The sequence below is a fragment of the Argopecten irradians genome, chromosome 4, assembly GCF_041381155.1.
Source record: "Argopecten irradians isolate NY chromosome 4, Ai_NY, whole genome shotgun sequence".
Taxonomy (NCBI): Eukaryota; Metazoa; Mollusca; class Bivalvia; order Pectinida; family Pectinidae; genus Argopecten; species Argopecten irradians.
Window position 1 is genome coordinate 15,354,728 of NC_091137.1, and position 25,808 is coordinate 15,380,535.

At 35.8% G+C, this 25,808-nt stretch overlaps 1 protein-coding gene and 1 long non-coding RNA gene across 2 annotated transcripts in view; both read right to left on the reverse strand.

Moving 5' to 3' along the window:
* LOC138320735 (serine/threonine-protein kinase Nek7-like) lies at positions 1-25,627 on the reverse strand. Its single transcript, XM_069263907.1, has 9 exons — positions 25,488-25,627; positions 11,374-11,566; positions 10,612-10,674; positions 10,031-10,141; positions 9,516-9,624; positions 9,011-9,118; positions 8,577-8,671; positions 5,915-6,028; positions 1-4,856 (listed from the first exon to the last, which is right to left on the reverse strand). The coding sequence occupies exons 2-9, from the start codon at positions 11,551-11,553 to the stop codon at positions 4,578-4,580; spliced, it is 1,059 nt and encodes a 352-aa protein (XP_069120008.1). The 5' UTR covers positions 11,554-11,566; positions 25,488-25,627; the 3' UTR covers positions 1-4,577.
* LOC138320737 (uncharacterized) overlaps positions 1-25,808 on the reverse strand; it is a 99,930-nt gene continuing 74,122 nt past the window's right edge. Inside the window, exon 2 of the long non-coding RNA XR_011208241.1 lies at positions 1-2,775. This is a non-coding gene — a long non-coding RNA (uncharacterized lncRNA). The remainder of the gene's footprint in view (positions 2,776-25,808) is intronic.

A 25,808-nucleotide genomic window follows, 5' to 3' on the forward strand; every position in this document is an offset into this window, starting at 1 on the left:
TAACATTTCAAAAAGTGACTTTATTTGCTATATATCATACATCTTATTTAAATAGCAAACTATCTCAACATACAGGTATGCATGTCAGTATCTCTCATTCCTCGGTTCTCTCTCTCATCTTTCAACAATACCTGGGAAACAGTGGAAGATCTAACAAACATTACAGCACACACTGAAAATAGAAAGTCATCTTAAATAAAAACAATAGAAACCTCTGCAGGAGTTACAGATAAATAGCTGTCCCCTTATAATCTACAAACATGATATAAATTGGTGAGGCTTTTATATATTGACATTCGATCATCTCGTGTAACAGCCACAACTTGTAAAGATGTAACCCTATCTCGGGAGCCTGATAAACATGCAGACAAACTACTGCAATAGCAAAGGAAATCCTAAGGGTATAAATATTTATTCATGGCCCTATATATGTATACATGAATTGATGTACCATGCAGCATTAGTACTGCTACAGCAGTGCTTTATTTATTGGGGATAATGTGTTGTGGAATTTGCTGCTTCCTAACCAATAACTGATTGAGAAATGGAAACAATCATACCTTTTCCTGTAGTAAATTACATGACTATGAAAATAAGGACCTTCACCAACTTTACATGTTGAATTTAATTCTGATATTAAGCAGAGACAACTTTAATGTTAAGAAACTGATAATCTAAATCTAAATATCAGATCTAATCCTAAAGGGAGACACAGAATTCCTTCTATTTTCCAAAATAAAAATTTCTATTAGAAGTATTGAGGGGACACTTCTATGTTAAGGTTTTAGTTATTATTCCAACAATATAGATAAAAACTTTGACATTTTTGAAATATAACATTACCATGTAAATCAGTGAACTCTATTTCTTAAGTAAGTGCAATTACATACTACAGAGAGTTTGAGTTACCCAATAATTGGTAGAAATTTCAGGACCCTATAGCATTTGTAAAGAACAATTACAAATGAATCACAACAACAATAGTTTAACATTTTGGAAATTTTCCATAAAATTCTAAACAGAGATTTTAACAAAGACAACAAATAGTCCAGACATCTGAGAGGTTTTAACAATACATACAATGTAACAAGTGTACAAGGTCTAGGTGGGTCTATATATTCAATGTTTGTGTCCTTGATTAAAGGGGAGACAACACTATACAAATTGCACAAAAGTTTGTCATGGGATGTGACAGACCTTAAAAAGGATTTACTAATTATTACATTACATATGCTAACAAAGTCATTCTAAACAGACGTGTTCACTTCAATCAAGGGGAATATTTCACTGGAGAAAAAAAAAAAAAAAAAAAAAACCAGGAGGATATCCAGCACAATTTCTAAATCTTAAAAACCTATCATTAAATAATGCCTTTATATATTATCATTTTATGTACAAAATGTACTTACCATTTATCCTAATATGCCTGTAAAATGTATGCTGCTCATAAAGACCATGAAGCTGAAACAATTTTGCTCTATATCCAGACAGAATACCAAGTGACATATACCGGTATTGCACTTAATCAATTAAATTCTTTGTACTGCTTAAAACAATTTAATTTTGGACTACTAATGCAGCCTAAGTTGACATCAACAAACCTATTCCAAATGCACTTTTATCCAATGGAGCACTATTACAGTAGAACCAGTCCATCAGGACACATGCAGGTATCATTTGTTTTCTATTTCACAGGTCACAATAATGGTACATCATGGTATTCACATTACTTGATGAAAAGTAAGATCATTATGCAATTTTTTCTAAATATATTTAAATCCAAATTTGTGGCAAATACAAACAAGCTATATATTAGTCCCTGATCAGGACTGTCAATAGTGTACAGTGGTTAGAGATAATAGGATTTCTTTCACGAGGGAACACATCTAAACTATTTGTCTTAGAAATGAGAATAGGTGTATAAGACTGAATCTATGTCTCCATATGACATTTATTTACAAAAAGACACATTATACTATGTACTAGTTGGATGGACGATTGGACGGAGTAGTTCAGTATTTAGAATAATTAGAATATGCATAATTGATTTGTCAACCAACACATGTATATGGAAACTGGATAAAGTATTAACAAATCTGCATACATTGTCCAGCATAAACATATTTGAAAATTACTCTTAATGTCACACTTTAGAAAAAAACATCTCTTAAAACACATGATTTCATGAAAAAAATTCCTTTCCATTACAATCAAAGAAAAGACATATTTCATAGTACCAGTATACCTACAATGTATTGTACATGAAATAATTTCACAATCCACTTTAAACAATATTTCTAATATTTTGAACATCCTGACAATTTGATATGAAAGGTAAATATCAAACAAGGATGGTGAATTTATCAATATAATACACTTGAATTTGACATGCTCCAGCATATCCTTATATCACAAATGCAATGATAAATGATATCAAATATAAACGCAAAAGATAAAAGAAGGTCTTACTGAAGGACAGTTTTTAATTTATGATTTTTTTTCTCAGTTTTACGTCCTATTAACAGCCAGGTTAATGCAAAGACGCGCCAGGTTTGTTGGTGGAAGAAAGCCACAGTACCTGGAGAAAAACCACTGACCAGGGGTCAGTACCTGGCAACTGCCCCACATGGAATTGGAACTCACGACCCAGAGGTGGAGGGCTTGTGGTAATATGTAGAGACATCTTTACCACTCAGCCATCTCGGCCCCTCTCGTAATTCATGAGACAAAATATGTAATGATATATAATGACAAAGAAGCAGGTTACATAACCAGCTAAATAAAAAAGTAAGCTAATCAACCTAAGTAAATAAATAATAATGCTGAAAGTTAGAGTAATGCTAAACTAGAAAACTGAAACACTGATAACCTACACTAACCACCATGATCATTAGTTACCCGAGTCATGTGATGCTTGATTCAGTACACCTTTCATAAACTCATAGTTGATCAATTATCAACTTGGAATGCCAGACTACTTAGAAATATAAGACAATATTTCAAAACATAAACCTTGGTTTAGATCACATTTTTACCTTATAAACAGTTCTTTCTTTTTACGGCACTGGACCAGTTGGTATAGTGAGAAGACTAAGGACATCTGGATACACATGAAACAAATTCCCTTCACTACTCACACATCATTTCATTACTACCTTATTTTTATATAATTTATTGGTCCCATATACAGTAAATGGAATAAAAAAAAAATTGAGCCATTTTCATTTCTTGCATGTAAAATCAGAAGAGGCTTAAGATCTACTAACAGAGAATATGAACAGACAAAACTGATTTCCTATAATGTAATGAACAGCAGTATTATTTACTTTTAACAAGAGGACACCAGTATCTGAACACATGTATTATGCAAATTGTGATGATTTATTGAGTGAAGCAGTAATAAACAGACTCATGATATGTTCCTTGTCAAAATAAATTACAGCATGGCTCAAAATCATACAGAATAGAAAATGTGACCGCTAAAACCAGTAGCCTTAGCAATAACAACTAGCATGACTTTAGATTCATATTCTCGTTGATTAGACTATCTTCATACTAGCATTAGAGTCTGAAGACTATCTAAACCCTTGAAAAATCTTACTGCAAATTGAAAACTTTTTATTTAGCTAATTAAATGAATTTACTTTAAAATGGATCTTCAAAGATGAATACTCTAATGGTTTTGCTAACACATGACATCAAAATAACATCACAAAAATATCTCGTCAAATGTACTACACTTTCATTCGATTAAAGTTTTTTTATACATTTACAAGAATGATTAGGGGAGTGATTTGAAAAAATATGAAATGAAATACACACTGATAAAGACCAAACATCTCCTTGGAATGGTGAGAGTAATTTATCTACATGATCTTGTGATCACAAGTGAATGCTATGATGCGAAAACTCATAATTGAATGCTCTGGTTGGACGGATACAAAGCACTGTTTAAATCTCCACTGTATATAAAGTGGAGTCACAAAGATCAAATTTACATAACATGCAAGTATATTTAGGTTTATCAAGAATAAATTAAATTCTATTTACTATACACCTCAACAATATCTTACCTATTTGTGTTTTATGTCCAACTTTACAACAAGGGTCATTACGAACATGCCATGCTTCAAAGGTGAAGGAAAGCGAATGACATACGGTCAGCATATGGCAACTACGCCACTAGTATTCACACTTGAAACTAAGAGGTGGGGGTTAGCATTAACATGTCAAACACCTTTAAAAACCATTTGGATTCTGCAGTCCCGACCTGAATTGTATACACTATAATTCTAAATTGACAAAATCATCTGATGTTAATTTCTTTTCTATTTGAACATGTAAAAACCTCATTTCAAAAAAATATTTTCTAGTCATTATCATTCATCATTTGATTACAGATTAGAAAGTGTATCACCATTTCATGTGTTTGAAATGTTTTCTTCAATTTTTCAAAACAAGACAATTGTGAACAGATCCAGGGACAAGGTAACATATTGATAATATCAATTGAGCACAAACTGCCCACATGTTATGAATGGTTTTGACTATGAAACAGATCCTTCCACATAACTTGTTCACACAACTTGTTCCTGTTGAGGTTGCTGTGGTGGTTGCTGGGGAATCTGTTGCTGTGGTACCTGTGGTTGCTGGGCGACCATGGCTGGTTGTTGTGTGAACTGTGTTTGTTGTGGAGGCTGTTGGAGGTGTGGATGATGCGGATGCTGGACATGAGGTGTGGTAGGTGTGGCTTGGCTATGGCGCTGGTGCATCATCTGAGCTACCTGATTCACATAGGTAATGTCTGGTCGCTGCTCTGGCTTCGGGTTGATACAAATGGCAATAAGATTCCTCAGCTGAAATATATACAGAAATTTCAATAGCTTTAAACAAGAGGTTCCTCGGCTGAAACATACAGAAATGCTTTTGAAAGAGTAATCTTGTTAGGATTTTGTTCTGTTCTGAGCTAGTTCAACATTTTATTACAAATGCAACTCGTAAACAAAGATTGAACAAGGAGCTGCAAAGCACGGCATTATCCCACACGCTCCGCAGTTGGTATAAAATCCCAAATACATCAAGGTCAAAGTAACAATTATTCAAGTATAACTTAAAATGTATGCAAGTATTGTAAAAATGAAAAAAAATAACAGCAGATAACAAAAAGAAACTTGGTATTTTGACCAAGTTTCCATGGTAACAGAATTTTTTTTAATTTGAAGGTCCACAACAGCAAAAGGCACAACTAGGGCACCTGCCTGGTATATACAGAAAGTTTCATGGAGCTGTGTTGAATGGTTTTGGAGTTACAGACCGGAAATAAAAGGAAACAATAATTTGGTATTTTTGACTAAGTTTCCATGGTAACAAAAAAATTCCTAAAATGGAAGGTCCGCAATAGCAAAATGCACAATTAGGGCACTTGTCTGATATCTAAAGAAAGTTTCATGGAGCAGAGCTGTATTTAATGGTTTTGGAGTTATAGTCCAGAAACAAAAGGAAACCGTAATTTGGTATTTTGGACTAATTTTCCATGGTAACGAAAAAAATTCCCAAGATGGAAGGGCCGCAATAGCAAAAGGCACAACTAGGGCACTTATCTGGTGTATACAGAAAGTTTCAAGGAGCTGCGTTGAATGGTTTTGGAGTTATAGCCTTGAAAAGAATCTCGGAAGGACGGACAGAGTCCAATTTGATACCCCCCACAAATGTGTTTTGCGGGGGATAACAAAAGAATACTGGTATATTCATCTTGTTTTCATATCATGCATTGCAATGTCTACAGCAATGAACTAGTTCCATTACATGGTGTGTTTATACTGTTTTGTAAGGAAAAATATATACCCGGGTATTTTTTTTTCTAAATTGGTACAATCACAACTATGTAAAATTATATTTTTTCATATTTTCTTACATCTTCTGAGTACCAGTCGGCTGGCAAAGGTGGGTAATCACACTGGTCTATCTTTTTACACAGCGAGTATAGGTTCATCTTGTCTCCATAGAAAGGTGACTGTAAAGCTGCCATCTACAAAATATCAAAACTTTAATGTAATATAACAAAATTATTAAAGTTATCACATGTAACATACCAGATTTAAATCCTAGGTAATGACTAAAGGGATGTATCTGCATAGTAACCATGTGGATTTGATATTCATTTGGTCTAGTAATGAGTTAGTGAGTCAACATTTGGGTATAAACACACATTGATACTTAATTAAAAATACAGTGGACCCGCGATAATCCGGACGCCCATAGTCCGGAAAACTCACAATCCGGACGGAAATGTCAGGGAATGGATTTCCGTAACGTTATTTATACTCACTAGTCCTGAAATTCGTATTCCGAATCCGGAACTCCATTTTGGGAACGGAATGTAATTTTTGTTAATAAGTTCCCGCAATAATCCGGACAATTTGTTGTCGCCACATGCTGAGAAAATCCAAGGCAAGCTACAGTCATGTGTATAATACACAAAATCACTTGACACTGAGTGTGTTGTCATAACGACGGCTGCCAGGTCATAGCCACGGGTGTTTACCTGAACACCTTTCACACGGGTACATGCAGCCATGTAACGGTTCATTGGTTTTCTATAGGAGATCAAACTTCAGTGTTGTATTTGAGATATATTTTTAGCCATATGCACGCTTTTAAACGTGCAGTTTGAGCTTGGGTACGGGTACGTATGCTATAACAGAGAAATAGATAATTTATGCTATCTTAATCTCTGGCTGTGGATACCTTACTTGTTTCGCATGCAGAATATATCGCTATGAGTATCGGATACAATAAAGTGCGATAATACTCACAAAATCAATAAGAATTATAAATGTATGTGAATCTATTTGAATTCATTGTCTGTGGTATAAGATATAAAGGCCACGGCACATGCCATTTACAGGTGTGTGACATTGTGCACGAAGTTAGACCTGAACGGGCGTGTGGTTAATTTGTTACACACGTCTGTAAGTCAGAAAGCAAAGACTTGTGGAAATGGTCATTATATATACACATAATACAAAACAATAATTATACGAGTTCATAAAATGTCACAACTATTTGTTATTATAGTTTTTTATGCCAAGAACGTAGATGATAATCATATTGATCCTTGGGTAAGCAATTTCTGTATGACAGATCAAGACTGGGATACGTAGCTATATGCATACATAGTACACAATTAACGATGGCTTTAGGTTTCTTATTTTGATAAAGAAATACGTTTATTAAATAATCTTAACGTTATAATATAAAAATACCTATATAAATCATAATAAACGAAGTATTAATTGTAACAAGGACATAGTCATTCAGATCCCCCGCCAATGGAGATATCAAAGCTGAAGGAAGTTTGATTGTGGAGACTTATGTGTATGAAAAAAAAACAGGAAAAAGAGAGTTGAGCTAAAGAAAGATGGAGTATAATTCAAGTAGAGCTGGGCTGCAATTGTTGAATCAGGTATGCAGCCTTGACATTTATATTAGACTATATACACAAAGATCGGTGGAGTTTTGCAAAGTAACATTTACCATTTACCATGATATTTTCAGCAATGTTTCCATGATAACGGAAAAAGTGCAAAAAATGAAAACCTGAAAATAGCAAAAGGTACTACTAGACCATAAAAAGAATGTGTCTATGAAGTTTCATGGAAATATCTCTGCTGGTTTTAGAGTTGTGCTCCGGAAACGATTCTTACACAAAAATCTGCCATTTTCAGCAATGTTTCCATTGTTACAGAAAACAGTACAAAAAGTGAAAACCTTAAAATAGCAAAAGGCACTACTACTAGACATAAGACTAATGTGCCTATGGAGTTTCGTGCATATATCTCAACCGGTTTTCCAGTTATGCTGCGGAAACGAACCTGGTACAAAAAATATGATATTTTCAGCAATGTTTCCATGGTTTCGGAAAAAAAAATGCAAAAAATGAAAACCTAAAAATAGCAAAAGGCACTACTAGACCATAAGACCAATGTGTCTATGAAGTTTCGTGGAAATATCTCTTCTGGTTTTAGAGTTATGCTCCGGAAACGAACCTGGTACAAAAATATGATATTTTCAGCAATGTTTCCATGGTTACGGAAAAAATGCAAAAAATGAAAACCTAAAAATAGCAAAAGGCACTACTAGACCATAAGACCAATGTGTGTATGAAGTTTCGTGGAAATATCTCTACTGGTTTTAGAGTTATGCTCCGGAAACCATTCGTACGGACGGACGGAACCCATTTGTATATCCCCCGCCAACTTCATTGGGCGGGAGATAATAAACATATATTACATAAAAGCCTATCATCGATTACATAAAAGCCTATCATCGATTACAAGGTCAAGGGGAGTAACTCGTAAGTGACAATTTAATTGACTAAGAACACAGAATTCGGCAGTCCGGAAAACTTAATCCGGACCGTTTAGGCTGGGAACGAAGGTGTCCGGATTATCGAGGGTCCACTGTAAATTTGAGTGGACCCGATTCCTTCTAAACCCAAACAAACAATACATATATCTGTTTTTCCATTTGATACATAAACATTGATCAACATGATTGGCATCTGGAGCACTAACCTCGTACAGCAGACAGCCCAAGGACCACATATCAGACTTGAAGTTATAGCCTGTCTCGTGGATTCTTTCTGGGGACATGTAGTATGGGGTCCCGACTGGCAACAAAAAGTACCATAAAGTCAATCAATAAGTTATAGGTCCAGGTTCAAAACAGACTACAGCATGTGGTACAGTGGACCAGAATATACATAATTATCATGTACATGTGTATGTATATATATATCCTGATTGGTGCAAAAATATTTCTGTGGTAAGTTCAGTCATTTTGTAAAATCAGTGCAACAAATGGTAATTAATCTATTTTTGAATTAATATATGTACTAGGAAATATTTCAGTGATATTGACGTAGAGTTGTTTAATCCATAGCATAAACAGCAGCTAAAATCTATAAACGATAAAGCTTGTACTAGAAGGTTTAAACAGAACTACTTACCAAGGGAATGAGCGGCTGTAGTTTTTGAGCTGAAGAAGCGACCTAATCCCAGGTCACCAAGTTTTACTCTGCCCTGGGCCGTAATAAACACATTGGCTGGTTTTATATCTGTAATATAAAAGTGGTTAGGATCAAATCTAAATATAACTTTAGAGGAAGTTGAATTTCGAAATAGCAATATGTCTCTATAATTAATAAACTAATGTACACATTGCATGTGAATGACACATTCATCATAAAATATTTGTTTTTATATCCTTTTCTGTAACAGAGATATTGTCACACCTAGGCTGCATAACCACAATTAACCAATTACAGTTAACTGCATGATGTAAATGTCAAGCACCTTAGAAACCATGACTTGCTGTTGGAATAAGTTATAAATCAGGCACCTTTACCAATTGCATGACATTTTCAAAATACAATTGACTACACACGTGAAAGTATATTGATCTATAAATATGACAAGTATGGAGTAAATGTGATAGTTCTAGGTTATACTTACCTCTGTGCATGATCCGTCTAGAGTGCATGTGTTCTAAAGCTCCACATATCTGTATAAAGTATTTCCATATAGTCTTCTCTGGTATCAATCTGTTCTGTTTTTTGAAATGCTGAAAAATATGATTGGTGGATATACTTAACAAATTATAGCTCTGATCTAATTATATTACATATATAGTAACGACAAATTATGACTGTCAACCAGTGTTCTATCTTAAGGAATTTTTCCTAAAAGTTACTCGTCCTGACGGAAAGTTACTGGTCTTACAAAAGGTACAATTCTTCCTTGTAGCTTATATAATTACTAGCAAATAATAGTAGTAGTTTTACTAACAAAATATATCTGCATACTGGATTAGTATCATAGGCTCTCACCAAAGTTGCTGGCAGACAGACAGGCATTAATTTTGAACGCTGTTGTGAACTAGATATAACAAAATATCAAGACCATCGCTCAATATTTATTGGTACAAGTTATACTATCAAAGGGTCTTTAATATGTATGTATATACCTACCTTGATCATACGAGACAAATCTCCAGCATCAGCCAATTCTAGTACAATGTTAAGCTCATTATTTTCTATAAAAGACGATAGGTATTTTATCACATTGGGATGGTTGAGTTGCTGAAACAAAAATAAAGATTTTTTCTTAAACATTTAGCACATACAAACTTTATGATGATTTTATAGCTTGCATTTGATGGTTTTATGTAAAATTTATAGTAAAGAGAAAGCATGCTCAAGTTCAACAGATCAAAAGATCTTAGGATAAGGATTAGTTTTAAACTTGCTTCCAAATCACATTTCTTTCTTGTTGATACTTGATGCTAATTTTGTAACCATTGTAAAGAAAGAAAAAGGAAAGGAGATCAAGTTTATATCAACAGATAAAAATATAGAACATTCAATATTAGTTTCATTGGTTGGTCTGTCATACCATTAGTTACAGTTGTGAGCCTCTTATACAGCATTACCTCAACCAGAGTACTCCTACAGTATTGTATTAACAATTATTTATCAGTACCATATACATATCATATTTTTTCCAATTACAATAGATAATACAGGAACTGTAAATGATTTTAGATGATTACTTTCAGCAGGTCAATCTCTTTTATACAATCTTGTCTGGCTTTAGCATCCATCATTTCAAATATCTGAAATAAAAAGTAATCTGCATTTACCTTCTTTGTGAATACTGTAGGATTAAAATAGTGAGAACATTCATCATTTAACTTATATTGGCAGCACTATTGTTATTGTGAACATTTAACACACATACAGAATAATTAAATAGTTTCATTAATAAATAGAAGAACAAGAGATCCCATACGGATCTTCCACCAAAAAATGACCTATGTCTGATAATGGAAAGAGGAATCTTTTCTCTGCTTTTCAAACTTTTTTAAATATACTTCTGTACATATTAAATTTGAGACAGTTCACTTCAGTATTTTCTTAGAAATAGCCATAACAAACTATCAAAATCCAAGACGGCGATAACAAACTTTAACTGTCAAAATCCAAGATGGCTGCCTGTTAAGCGATCAGTCCCAAAGTGCAATATGCACAACTAGGGCCCTAGGGGAACATACATATGTTTGAGAATTATCCCTTCAGTACTTTCTGAGAAATAGGGATAACAAGAATTGTTAACGGATGGATGGACGACGGACCATGGACAAAAAGCGATTTGAACAGCCCACCATTTGATGATGGTGGGATAAAAATATACATTTATTTTTTAAATTTATATATAATTTTCATTTAAATCAAATTTCATCTTTATATATAATGGTTAAAATGAATAAATACACTTTAGATTATGAACTTAGATTATGGGCTATGATACCTACCTGTACTTTTTTCAAAGCTACAACACTTCCATCGACCTTACAACGAGCACGATAAACCTCAGAAAATTGACCTTTGCCTATCTTCTTGTCTATTTCAAAGTTTTCCAGTCGACCATACACACTGTCTCTCTGGTAGACTGTGGCTTGCTGGAGAGGTTCTTCCTGTTCCATAGGCTCCATGGCCTACAACCACCTGGTTAACAGAAATTATTCAACTTGCAAACATCCTCTCAATTCTTATTACTACATGTATACAGAAATGCTTAACTTCTGTTTAAGAAATCAAACTTTAGAAAGTGTACCACACTTAAAGTGAATAGTCGTGCAAAGGAAACCAGTCTAAATGCATTCTTTGGCCTTCCAAAAGTCATTGCATACCACAATGATGGTCAAGTTCTGCTTACGGTGTCCAGTTTTGACCATTGAAATTTTGGGGAAGCCCCGTGTAAATTTAGCACAGTTCTAAATATAAATTCGCCAAACTCTTTGAAAACGAGGCTGCGTGGAAATGTCAACATCGCCAAACTCTTTGAAAACGAGGCTGCGTGGAAATGTCAACATGGACATGTGTTTCTCAGTCTTGTCGGTTTCGTTTCGTGTGATAAACCACTAATGCGGTATGTAAATTGTTGTTTTGAGAGGATACATTTGATGCAAATGAAGTATTCTTACATTAATGACAATGCTTTGTAATCATTTTTCGATAAAAGCATCTTTATACATGGAAATCGACACAAATATTCGGCCGATGCAGAGATGGGGCCCCGGCAAGGGGCAATTATTGCAGCATCGCATTCGTCGTATTTTACATCAACCGAATCATGAAGGTTAAATACAAATAATCGTAACATAATTTCCCATTTAAAACCACACGAAAACGTTCCATACAACGTCCATGCATGTAGCTGTCAAAGATGTGAAAATAAATTAGCTCATACATAGATATTTTACAAGTACAATATATGTGTTCAATTATTCGTGTAGTTTTTTGCAGAGATTTAATTAAATTATCTATGTCTCTGTTTTTTTTTTTGTAAACAATATTTGAGTTCTGGAGAGAGATGACATGAATGTCCAGCTGGAAGGAAAGAAACTTTTATGTGTATATGTATTGTACAATGTATATATGTAAACGTACATTCCATGTAGCTGCTATAGAATTACAACTAGGAAATTCTCTCAAACATTGATAATATTTAATTCTTCACATTCATGTAGGCCTATGCTGTGAGAAATAACACATCATATATATTTCCAGAAAACATATAGGCCTACATGTATGTTGTTTTCCTTTTCTGTTGTTTCCTGTTCTTTTTTGTGCTCTGGAGAAAAAGATGATTGAGTTGGAAAAGTAATTAATTAAGAGAAATGTGTACCACAGTACTTTGTCTGTAGCCGAGGGGTTCTATACTGTTTTAATAGTCCAGTAATAATAATAAAATTGAAATTGTAAATTCTATTTTTGAATGAAGTGGTACCCCTCCTTTGAGAGTACACAGTGTGTATACCCTTTTTGGTTTTTAGGAATAATACCTGAATAGAAACCTGAAATAACATGACAATCAATCAGGTATGTGTGTGTTGGGGGGTGGGGGGGGGGGGGGGGGGGGCTAAAAGACAGAAGAATCATGAGGTTGGGAAGTTGTAACTTGGGTGGGAGGGGGGGGGGGTGAAATATAGAAGAAATAGCTACAAATAACTGGAAGTGGAAGGGTGCTTTATCATTGATCTGGTCATTGCATATTTGGGGTTTACATGGCTTTTTTTTTTGGTTATTTAGTCTCATTGATTTTGGAGCAACTTTGAATCCATATGGTACTGTATATCTTTCTTTTTTCCATGTGTAGCTATTTCTTCTGTATTTCACCCCCCGCCCAAGTTACAACTTCCCAATAGGTACCACTTTTTTGTTTAGAACTCAAATCAAAGACAGATGTACATAGTACTACATACTACATTTTAGTCTATGTGTTTGTAATCACTGTTACTAAAGTATTAATACATAAATGGTCTATGTACAAGTTACACATAGACAATAAATGTGAAATTTGGTTCAGACAAAAAGATTTGTAACATTTCAGATAACTTGCTAGTTTTATGGTTTTATTTATATGTTGAGTCTACTCTCTTGTAAAGTAGAATTTAGAAATCCTAAGACAATGGTATCTATATTGCTATATGTAAACAAGAGGCCCAGAGGGCCTGTATCGCTCACCTGGTTTGTAATGCCAAGTAATGTTCTGAATACAGGTTCATTGTTTCTTTTCTGAAGGAATTTTAATATTAACCTCTAAATCCCCTGTTGGGCCCCACCCCTCCTGCCCCCAGGGGGTCAGAGCCAAAATTTATACAAGTTCTGTTCCCCTTCCCCCAAGGATGTTTATGGCCAAATTTGGTCACAATCCAAGCAAAACTCTAGGACAAGTAGCGATTTATAGGATTTACCTCTATTTCCCCTATTGGGCCCCACCCGTCCTGCCCCCGGGGGACCAGAGCCAAAATTTATACAAGTTCTGTTCCCCTTCCCCCAAGGATGTTTGTGGCCAAATTTGGTTACAATTCATGTAGAACTCTATGACTAGTAGCGATTTATAGGATTTACCTCTATTTCCCCTATAGGGGCCCACCCCTCCTGCCCCCGGGGGGTCAGAGCCAAAATTTATACAAGTTCTGTTCCCCTTCCCCCAAGGATGTTTGTGGCCAAATTTGGTTACATTCCATTCAGAACTCTATGACTAGTAGCGATTTAAAGGATTTACCTCTATTTCCCCTATTGGGCCCCGCCCCTCCTGCCCCCGGGGGACAAGAGCCAAAATTTATACAAGTTCTGTTCCCCTTCCCCCAAGGATGTTTGTGGCCCAAATTTGGTTACAATTCATGTAGAACTCTATGACTAGTAGCGATTTATAGGATTTACCTCTATTTCCCCTATTGGGGCCCACCCCTCCTGCCCCCGGGGGGTCAGAGCCAAAATTTATACAAGTTCTGTTCCCCTTCCCCCAAGGATGTTTGTGGCCAAATTTGGTTACATTCCATTCAGAACTCTATGACTAGTAGCGATTTAAAGGATTTACCTCTATTTCCCCTATTGGGCCCCGCCCCTCCTGCCCCTGGGGGACAAGAGCCAAAATTTATACAAGTTCTGTTCCCCTTCCCCCAAGGATGTTTGTGGCCAAATTTGGTTACAATTCATGTACAACTCTATGACTAGTAGCGATTTAAAGGATTTACCTCTATTTCCCCTATTGGGCCCCGCCCCTCCTGCCCCCGGGGAACCAGAGCCAAAATTTATACAAGTTCTGTTCCCCCTCCCCCAAGGATGTTTGTGGCTAATTTTGGTTACAATTCATGCAGAACTCTAGGACAAGTAGTGTTTTAAAGGATTTACCTCTATTTCCCCTATTGGGCCCCGCCCCTCCTGCCCCCGGGGGGTCAGAGCCAAAATTTATATAAGTTCTGTTCCCCCTCCCCCAAGGATGCTTGTGGCCAAATTTGGTTACAATCCATGCAGAACTCTATGACTAGTAGCGTTTTAAAGGAAATGTTGACGGACAGACGGTTAAAGGAAATGTTGACGCACAGACGACGGACGGACGACGGACGCCGCGCCATGACATAAGCTCACCGGCCCTTCGGGCCAGGTGAGCTAAAAATATCCTTATATTTTAAAAGTAATTGAAAAGCTATCTCACAAGCCCTGACAAACAAATGGGCAGGCATATGGATGCAAGAATTATAATCACTGGATCTAGAGGACTATATATATAAACAAATATTTCTACAAAGTTAAACAATGAAAAAGTATTGCATCATGATTTTATTTAATGATTACAGTTGAAAGGAACATTTAATAAATTAATACTGTTTAAATGTTCTGTTCATGATCTTCTAGGTCCATATTGGTAAATTTTACTTTCAAGAGCACTCAAATCAACATTCTTCAGTCTTCATATGATGCTAATTGTATGTATATGTATACATACACTTGTACACAGGTCCAAGGGATGGACTTTCTGTATTCATGTCACTATGCATGCATGGTGCCTGAAAAAAAAAGAACCAACAATTTTTTATATCTGTTGAATATGACAAAAATTGAAATGATCAATTTCAAATATATATAAATGAATAAATGTAGGTTCATTCCACAGGTTTTTTATTTTTATTTTATAAGTTGTGAATGTGTCACTGATGCATTTAACAGAATCAAATATTGTTTCAAAAAAGATACAAAATTCATTATCTATAGTTCCAACAAAAATTCAGAATAATCATAAATGATACATGGCTGCAGTACATTTCAACTCTCTGTAAAGTTTGTCATATACACATGAACCAGGTACAGTTGTAATAAATATACAAACACTATTTATTATTATGACCAGAAATAATACTGTATGTGTCCTCCAAATATATCTAAAGAACAAGCTAAAACCTACATGTACATATATGTATATGTGTATATCAGAACATATACAATACAATTTTACCAATTAACCTACAATGTAAATCCTACATACAATGTATGTGTATAACACTACCAGAACATATACAGAACAATAATTTACAAATCAAAAATCTATAAATATATACATCAGAACTGTATGAATTGACCGGTAGCATAATATTATAGATTAATTGAAACAAATCTTAGCTTGATAATGCACTAGCGGTTACATTCTAACTGTGCATGCATTACAACGGTACATTTTTATAAATATACAGGGCATTCATTACGTATACCCCTAAAGAGGCCCCACGAAAGAACCGCTATTTACCCCAGGGTTACGTTTTTACGCGATTGGGGAACAGGTATGAAACATGTGACCATATGTGACCACTCATTCATGAAAAAATACTGCTAGGGACTATTTACATAATGATCAAAATACGAAGACTCACTCACTATCAGCTGAGCAGGGAGTACAGGGTAGTAGGCCTAGGTACGTACAGTAGCGGTCCGGAGCCGTGTGCTCGTTTGAACTGTTCTCTTCACTATAACAAGTTGTATTAACACTCTCCATGCGTCTTAATGTTTACCGAGTCATTTGTTGGGATTGTCGCTGCTCCATTGCCTTTCCTTTCACATTTTAGGTGAGTCAGTTGGTTGTTTTGGCGGAAACCTTTTGGTTCAAAACTACGGTAGCCATGTTTTGTTTACTACGGAGAGTGGTGAATGTTGCGCATGCGTTAAGATTGAACTGCACTGATAGCCGGTCGGGAGGACGCATTAGGATTCCCATAATAAATATTAATTTCTTCGCATACAGAGCGATTTTGATGGGGGATTTTATTTTTCTATTTCATAAGAAATTATACTGGATATATTAACACCATTTTACCGATTTTAGCCCTTCTTTGCCCGACTATTCACTTTAATTTGATTATTATTCAGTCTCCATAGTCAATTCAAATCTAAGTTACCTTACTAACAAGAGGCCCAGAGGGCCTGTATCGCTCACCTGGTTAGTAGTAATGTCAAGTCATGTTCTGAATACAGGTTCATTGTTTCTTTTCTGAAGGAATTTGAATATTTACCTCTTATTTCCCTATTGGGCCCCGCCCCTCCTGCCCCAAGGGTCAGAGCCAAATTTTTTACAAGTTCTTTCCCCCTTCCCCCAAGGATGTTTGTGGCCAAATTTGGTTACAATCCATGCAGAACTCTAGGACAAGTAACGTTTTATAGGATTTACCTCTATTTCCCCTATTGGGCCCCGCCCCTTCTGCCCCCAGGGGGTCAGAGCCAAAATTTATACAAGTTCTTTCCCCCTTCCCCCAAGGATGTTTGTGGCCAAATTTGGTTACAATCCATGCAGAACTCTGGGACAAGTAACGATTTATAGGATTTACCTCTATTTCCCCTATTGGGCCCCGCCCCTCCTGCCCCCGGGGGGGTTAGAGCCAAAATTTATACAAGTTCTGTTCCCCTTCCCTCAAGGATGTTTTCTGGTCAAATTTGGTTACAATCCATGCAGAACTCTAGGACAAATAGCGTTTTATAGAATTTACCTTTCTTTTCCCTATTGGGCCCCGCCCCTCCTGCCCCCGGGGGTTAGAGCCAAAATTTATACAAGTTCTGTTCCCCTTCCCCCAAGGATGTTTATGGCCAAATTTGGTTACAATCCATGCAGAACTCTATGACTAGTAGCAATTTAAAGGAAATGTTGACGGACGGACGACGGACGACGGACGCCGCGCCATGACATAAGCTCACCGGCCCTTTGGGCCAGGTGAGCTAAAAACGACCAAATCTTGCATCATCTAAATATTCTAACTTCAACATGTTAGACTTTATCTTTGAACTATTTTGGTTTTGTTTCTTTTTTAAATGTTTACACAATAAATGCATTGAGTCTGTATTCAGAGTTGGGTATCATTTTTTATTTTTACGTTATATGTAGGGGAGATATTTTGCACCAACTTATTTTATTAGTGACTTGCAATTAAGCATACAATGGTAAAGGCGTTCGCAGGGTTTGCGCAGGTGTTCCATAAATGGAATGAACAACAGAATCAATGGCCAAAATATGGTATGCAATTAATTATTCCTAGTAATCTTACATTTAAAAAAAATAATCCCCGGAAGTGTACATAAAAACTTCAAAGTTGGCAACATAAAAGCTAGTTAAATCAAGCACTTATTTCGATATAATTTAAATGTTCTACCATTGCAATATATCCGAGTAGTGAGCAATATATCCAAACAATATCTAATAAAACTGTCATTTCCTTCTTTGCCTCAGTAAAATTGCGTCTAAAAAATTACAAGTCTACAATTAAGATAAATTTCTCTATAATGATGGCATGGAAAATATTTTAGACAATTAACATAGGATGCAAAAATAGTTCTTAGTCACTGTCAGTAAAGAAGGTTAAAGGAATCTGGGTGCAAGAGAGTACATGTATGTACCTATGACTCAGGGGGCGGTCCTGCGGCATTGGGGAGAGCTCAATGCGAGAAAATGGTCGACGATAGTTGTATACACTTTTTCAATCAATCATAGACAAAGATATTGAGAGGAAAATTAAAAACCAACATTTTTTTCATGTAGTAATTTCCATTCTATCCAAGAGATGTGTTGATCGGAGGCAAAGATACACAATTTGTTCAAACTAAGCCTCATAAGTCATGTGAGTTGGTTGATTTGTTAACGTTTTCGTTTTCAAAATACAAAGCATGCAGTGATTTTACTTAGATTACAATTCCCTATTTTAGCTGGGGACGGCGCTTGACTGCATATATACCTTTCTGTAATCTTCAGAATGATCTTCTTATGTAAAATGAATTTAGATGAGTCTAATTTGCATTTACATGTTTTATAAGTCATATACGTCCCTGTTTTTTGGTGATATTTACACCAGAGACTTGATCTCTTTTAAACATATATAGTTTGATATCTTCAATCATAAGCTTTGAAATAAATTTTGATTAAGATATTTTTTGGTGATATCATCATTTTTGGTGGTATTCCTATCAACATGAGATCTACACTGAAATCACGCAAAATTTGCAGATAATGTGTCATAATTCATGTTGTCAGAAACATTTTAATTTTCAATCTGTTTTAGTGTTTTTACACACAGAATAATTGCTTGTTTTTATTTTCATCCAGTAAAGGACTAGATATGGTAATGGCTCTTTTTGGCCCCTAAATCTACCAAATTTCAAATTTAGTATTTAGAAATTAAGTTGCTGCGTTTGAAATATTGAATACGCTCCTGATAAAATTTTAATGATATTTTTGTTGAAAGAAAGTATGTTTTTGCTATATAACCATGTTAACTTTGCATTAATTATGCAAATTTGAAAATTCGATCAATTTTGGCATAGTTTTTGATAGTTTTTCTTTTAAAAGCAATAGAGCACAACCTAGAACAAACTTTATATCTATGGGAATTAGCAGACACACAATATACACCATTTTGAGAGATGTAAAGTTTGTTCTAGAATGCGCTCTATGTTAGCTAAATGAAAAATTGCATAAAAAAGGCCAATTTTGAATTTTTGATGAAATTTTCACATTTTGCATAATTTGTGTATAATAAAATTGTTGCCATGGCAACTAGAACTGCTATATTACCTAATAGCACTATCAAATATGTCAGGTAATGAGGTATGTAGTTAATATTTGAAATACAAGAATAACATCATAAAATAACAATCTTTGAAAAATAGCCAATTTGTACACTTCTGAATTGTATCATTACTTAGCTATGTGTATATCCAATGTTAGCTGCAATATTTTAGCTCAAAAAACTTTTAGACAGAAAATGGTGTCGTCTTTAGAGCTACAATTGGTGCCTATTACTGCTATTGCTTACCTACAAGGCAATAAAACTGAACCACATAAAATATAAAATTCTCGTCGAAGCTCTATATTTTTCCATGATACATATGAAGGTCTTTCTGAACGGAATTTATACAGCAAGTCTACAAATTGTGAATTTGACGTCGTGTTAGCGGTACGATAGATATTAAGAATGGTAGTTATATTTGTTTTGGGCAAAAATAATATGCAAATGCATGTATACGCATGAAATAGTTGGAAACCTACAAAAAAGTATAAAAACTGTGCCCGAGTGATTTTCGGAGGCAGTGCTCCACTACGACACATAGGGACCAATTCGTACCCGGCCGAAAGGTATAGTAGGCCGGGTACGTAGACACAGATGGGGATACAGGTATATAGTCATGTAATAATGGCAGCTAAGTATTTACGAAGTGTACCTGTAACTATCTATAGGCACTAGCTATAGGTCCTGTTGTCTTGACTACCATGCAGGGCCTTTTCCACCCTCATTTGAGTCATTCCCTGGGGCCGTTCCCCTCTCAAATACCAAATGTAACACCTTATTAATTACTTGATATGATGATCAGTCAAGGTTCACAGCATATAGGTATACCTCATTGGTACCATTATAATTTATCTCCAGGGGGTTATATTGTTTATAACGACAGCCTACAGCTATGTACCTGTAAAATAAAGTCTACATACGAGACTACTCTATGTAGTTTTATTTAAAACAAAACAATATAATAATTGTAATTAAACCTACTTAATTTAGGAAATCTACTTTATTTCATTTGAAAATGTAGGCAAGGATTTTATTGGATTTTTTTTCAAGCATTGCTGTACATGTACAAGACAATAACCCCCCCACCCCGAGCTCTGACATAATCCCTTACCCAAATCTCACACTGGCAGTTTTAACTAGCTGACTTATCTAACTAACATCCTGGCTTAGGTATCAGGTACTTGTCCAACGTTATAACAGATTAAAATAAAATAGTAATTAATTACCTAAATGAATGAAAGATATAAACATAAAACACATGTATCCCTCAATAGATTCCATGTAGAGTTGGAATATCGAGTAATTTCTTTTAAATGAGACTACATGACTCTAGTTTATAATTTATAAGGCTAACAAATACCTATATAGCAGCAAAATGCTCACCCAGGCCTCCTCACCCATACTCTATCCTCAACATATTCACTTTTTCATCATATTACCACTGAATTACACCTTAAATTTCTTTGCAAATTAATCTACAAACATCTAATTATAACATCAATTACATATCTTTACACACACATTGTCAAGTAACAGTTACATAAACAAGAGATCCCAGAGGGATCTTGGCGCCCACCTAAGAACGATCTTTGTCTGACAAAGGAAAGAGGGATCTTTTCTCTGCTTTTCAAGCTTTTATTACATATTACTACACATGAGATTTGAGAAAGATCCTTTAATTGACTACTTTCTAAGTAAAAACTGTGTAATTGCGCACTTTTTCGTGGCAAAAATAAAATTTGAAGTTGGGGGTGCGCAAATTATTATTGATAGAGGAGATTTAAAAATTTTACGGGGAAAAAAATCTGTCCATTCTGAGGGGCTGACGATCTATGAATGTTGAGGTACCGCTCTGTGTATGGTAGCCATTTTATATGATACAAGGTATTAAAGATTGTAAAAAACAATGCCTCACCTATTAAAGTGGATTATCTAAGGCTAATTAAAGAGTTAAGTTATGATCACATCGTCTTGTTTCCATTTGCCCTGAGAATTCAATGGCGACTCTGACTGAGAGCATGGCTTCTACTGACAGCAAGCGATGTATACCCTGTGCACCTCGTAGTATAATGGGACAGCCACAGTCAGTGACTTTGGCCGGGTCAATCTAGTTTTTTACCTGTATTTTTTTAGGGGAGAGAGGCTTAGAGAAAGTCTGTAGAGAGTGTGTGTATACACATAACATACGTATACCCCAGCTGCAGGCCGTGTGCAAAAAAGTCAAAACACACGTGGGATTTATAGATGCCTAAACTGACCTATATTTAGGACTTTTAATAAGGGTTTTGCAATTTTATTAATGCAGAAATTAACAAGCTACAAGGTTAGTGACTATTCAACCGTATTGATAAATATAATTAGCCATTAGCTTTGCACATGGAAACCCTTACGTAGGCGGGGCCCAGCTGAAGGCCGTGTGCAAAAAGTCAAAACACACGTGGGAATTTTTTAGTATTTAATAAGTGGTTTGCAATTTTATTACTGCTGAATTAACAAGCTACAAGGTTAATGACATATTCAACCGTATTTATAATATTATTAGCCATCAGCTTGGATCTGGTACCGTATCAGGTAGTTGAGTTTACTCGCAATGTGATTGTGCAAGCTAAATATACGTATCCGCTAGCCGATTGCTGTTGATTGTTAATGATCTCAAACACACTAATTTACTTATTGTGACAATTTTAAACAAATAGATTCTATATAATCTGTTTTATCTTGTTTACCTGATTACGATTCATGTGTAATAGCTCAATTGCTTTGACTTGTGCCGGGAGTACGGCGTGGACCGGACCGCCGATGATTTTGACATCTCAAGATATTTTTGTATTTCAAGGTTAAGGGTGGCAACAATAAAGAAAAACTAGAACACGATGCGGTTGTAATATGTTATTCGTTTTAATACAACACTTCGTATTGTGCAAGTTGTTAAGCTTTTCAGGGGAACTATTTTGCATTAAATTGTCACCTTCATACCATACGATTTTGGGGACTCATTGCCATCGTTTTTTTCACAAAAAATGGGGTTTGCGAATAACAGATTCTGATGAGGAGATTTTTTGCAGTATTTACTGCCCTATATAAATGTACCTGCGCAATTTTCACTGGTGCGCAATAATTATACAAGTTTTTACACTGTTATACAGTAACTTACACTTCAATTATCTAAAATCCACATTGTTGGCCATCTGGTTCACCGAATCGGTTCACTTAAAATGCAATGTTCACAATCAAGACCCCTAGTGGGAACCTGATCACATGCAATTTGAGACAGATCCCTTCCGTACATTCTTAGACATAAGCGGAAAAAAAACTTCAATTGTCAAAGTCCAAGATGGCCGACAGGTACCGATTGCTATCAAAATTGCAATATGCATAACCAGGGACCTAGGGGAAACCTTCACATGAAATTTGAGACGGATCCCTTGAGTACTTTCTAAGAAATAGTGGTAACAAGCTTCAACTATCAAAATTCAAGATGGCGTCCTGTTGGCCATCTTGTTCACCGATCGATCCGAAAATGCAATATGCACAACAAGACCCCTAGGGGAACCTGCACATGCAATTTGAGACAGATCCCTTCAGTGCTTTCTGAGAAATAGCTGTAACAAACTTCAATTGTCAAAATCCAAGATGGCGGTCTGTCGGCCATCTTGTTTATCGATCAGTCCCAAAATGCAATATGCACAAGTAAAGCCCTAGGCGAACCTGTACATGAAATTTGAGAAGAATTCTTTCAAAACTTTCTGAGAAAAAACGGTAACAAAATTTAACCATCAAAATCCAAGATGGCGGCCTGTCGGCCAACTTGTTCATCAATCGGTCCCAAAATGCAATATGCACAACTAAGCCCCTAGGGGAACCTGCACATGCAATTTGAGACAGATTCCTTCAGTGCTTTCTGAGAAATAGCTGTAACAAACTTCAATTGTCAAAATCTAACATGGCGGCCTGTTGGCCATCTTGCTCACCGATCGGTCCTAAAATACAATATGCACAACTAAGGCCCTAGGAGAACCTGTACATGAAATTTGATAAGAATTCTTTAGGTACTTTCTGAGAAATAGCGGGAACAAACTTTAAACTATCAAAATCCAAGATGGCAGCCTGTCAGCCATCTTGTTAACCGATTGGTCCAAAAATGCAATATGCACAACTAGGCCCCTAGGGAAACTTACATGTGAAATTTGAGAAAGATCCCTTCAGTACATTCTGAGAAATAGCGGTAACAAACTTTAACTAAATGTATCAAAATCCAAGATGGCTGCCTTGCGGCCATTTTGTTGACCGAACCAGGCCATTGGTCCCAAAATACAATATGCACAACCAGGGCTCTAGGGGAACCTTAGAATGAATAATCATACCCTGCCTCCACTCCGGTTCCCGGCAGGGTATGAATTCCACCCCGTTGCCGCTAGTGTTGCAAGCCCCGATGTGATCCACATCGGGCACTTTGAGACTGATAAAAATATATTTTTCGGGTATTATCCTTATGTAACTGTATTGTTCTGACAACTATGATCAATATTCAATTCACAAACCTTTCGATTATAATCTTTCATCAACTATTAGAGGTAAAATCCAAGGCAAACACAACACATGTATAATCCTGTTCAAATACGCCGCCATGTTTGATTTACCGGAAACCGTGACGAAATGAAACACTCAACAGGTAAAATATGTTTAAAAGTTTTAAAAAGCCAACAAACTAAGAATAAATATGGTGAAACTGAACAAATGTAAGTATTATTAAGAATTAAGCAAAAAAGAATTTTTAAAGTTCATGTTAAAAACTTTGTAACATTTATTTCTTTCGTAGTGAAAATTTGTAGGTCATTCCATATATGGTACTAGGTGCCATATTTGGAGCGCGAGACTTTCTAACGAGAAGCATCATGGCGGTCAAGTGAGCCGTGTCGGAGATGTGAGCCATTCAAAAGTGCTTCAAAACATAATTTAGACATGGAGGTGGGTAAATAAATAATCATTTTATGTTAAAAATGTTTGATATTGTTGAATTTAATTAAAAAATTACATGACACACATGAAATGCAACATTTTCACCGCTGGATGTTTTGCAACACTACGGGCAATGGGACGGAATCGTAGCTCTAACGACGACCATCTGTCAGAAATCTTCCGTCCGTCGTTCAGAGCTACGTCATCGCAGCTAGGGGAACCTACATATGAAATTTGAGACAGATCCCTCAAGTCCTTTCTGAAAAATAGCGGTAACAAGAATTGTTAACGGACGGAACGGCGGACGGACAGACGGACGGAAGGACGGACGACGGACCATGGACAAAAAGCGATTTGGATAGCCCACCATCTGTTGATGGTGAGCTAAAAACCACCACACGCTGTGTATTTTGACAGCAAAAATGTGAACAAATCACCTGTCGCCCCTACTCGCATGACTAATGTGACTTAGCTTGAACGATTCATGCAACTTTGGCTCCAATCAACACATCTCATCAATATAATGGAAATCACTGTATAACCAAAAACTGTTGGTTTTTATTAATTTTCCTCTCAATTATTTATCTTTGATGAAAACTGAAATTTTAAGCATATACAACTATCATCGGCCATTTTTTGCGATTCGAGCTATCCCCTATGCCGCCGAAGTGACCCAAAGTCAAAGGTACGCACCTCCTGCGCCGTTAACCTTATCCACTGTGCTTATGAATCGGGTCATCAAGGACGATCAGCTGATGTGACGGAGGTCTTATTGGAAGACCAATGTTTGGGAGACAATATAACAAAAAAAAATTAAAAGTAATGAATGAATTAAACAAGATTATAATCATTTCATCGTCCATTCCAATCAATATCAAGGCCATATGACTGTGATTTGACAATACAATACCAGATCCAAACTGTCACTGACATGCATTTTACGACTGACAGTGCAGTTTTGTTGTTATTGGCAGAATATCATTTAGTTCGTCAGATGAAAGTAATATTCACAGTGTATCGCATTTTGGCGATCGAGCGGTTGTTCTCTCTCTATCAACAGAACCAAAACGACTTCATACCTTTGAAATGGACGGAATATCACGGTGTTTTTCCTATTGAACTTCAGCAGTCTTTCCCCAAAAATATGTACAGGAAATAACAGGTGCGCATGTACAAAGTTTTCCTGACAACCCATTCGACACTCCTCTAGACTTTTCTCGATATTAATGAAAAATCCTTTCGGGCAGATATTTTTGTTTTGAATTTGTGAAATACAAGATAAAATCTTATGAACACTATCCTAGATTAACATATGAACTAAGACAAACTTTTTTTTTAACTTTTAAACGAGTTTTTGTTGTGTAATCTGATGCTAGGGGAATACATTCATTTTCGAACAT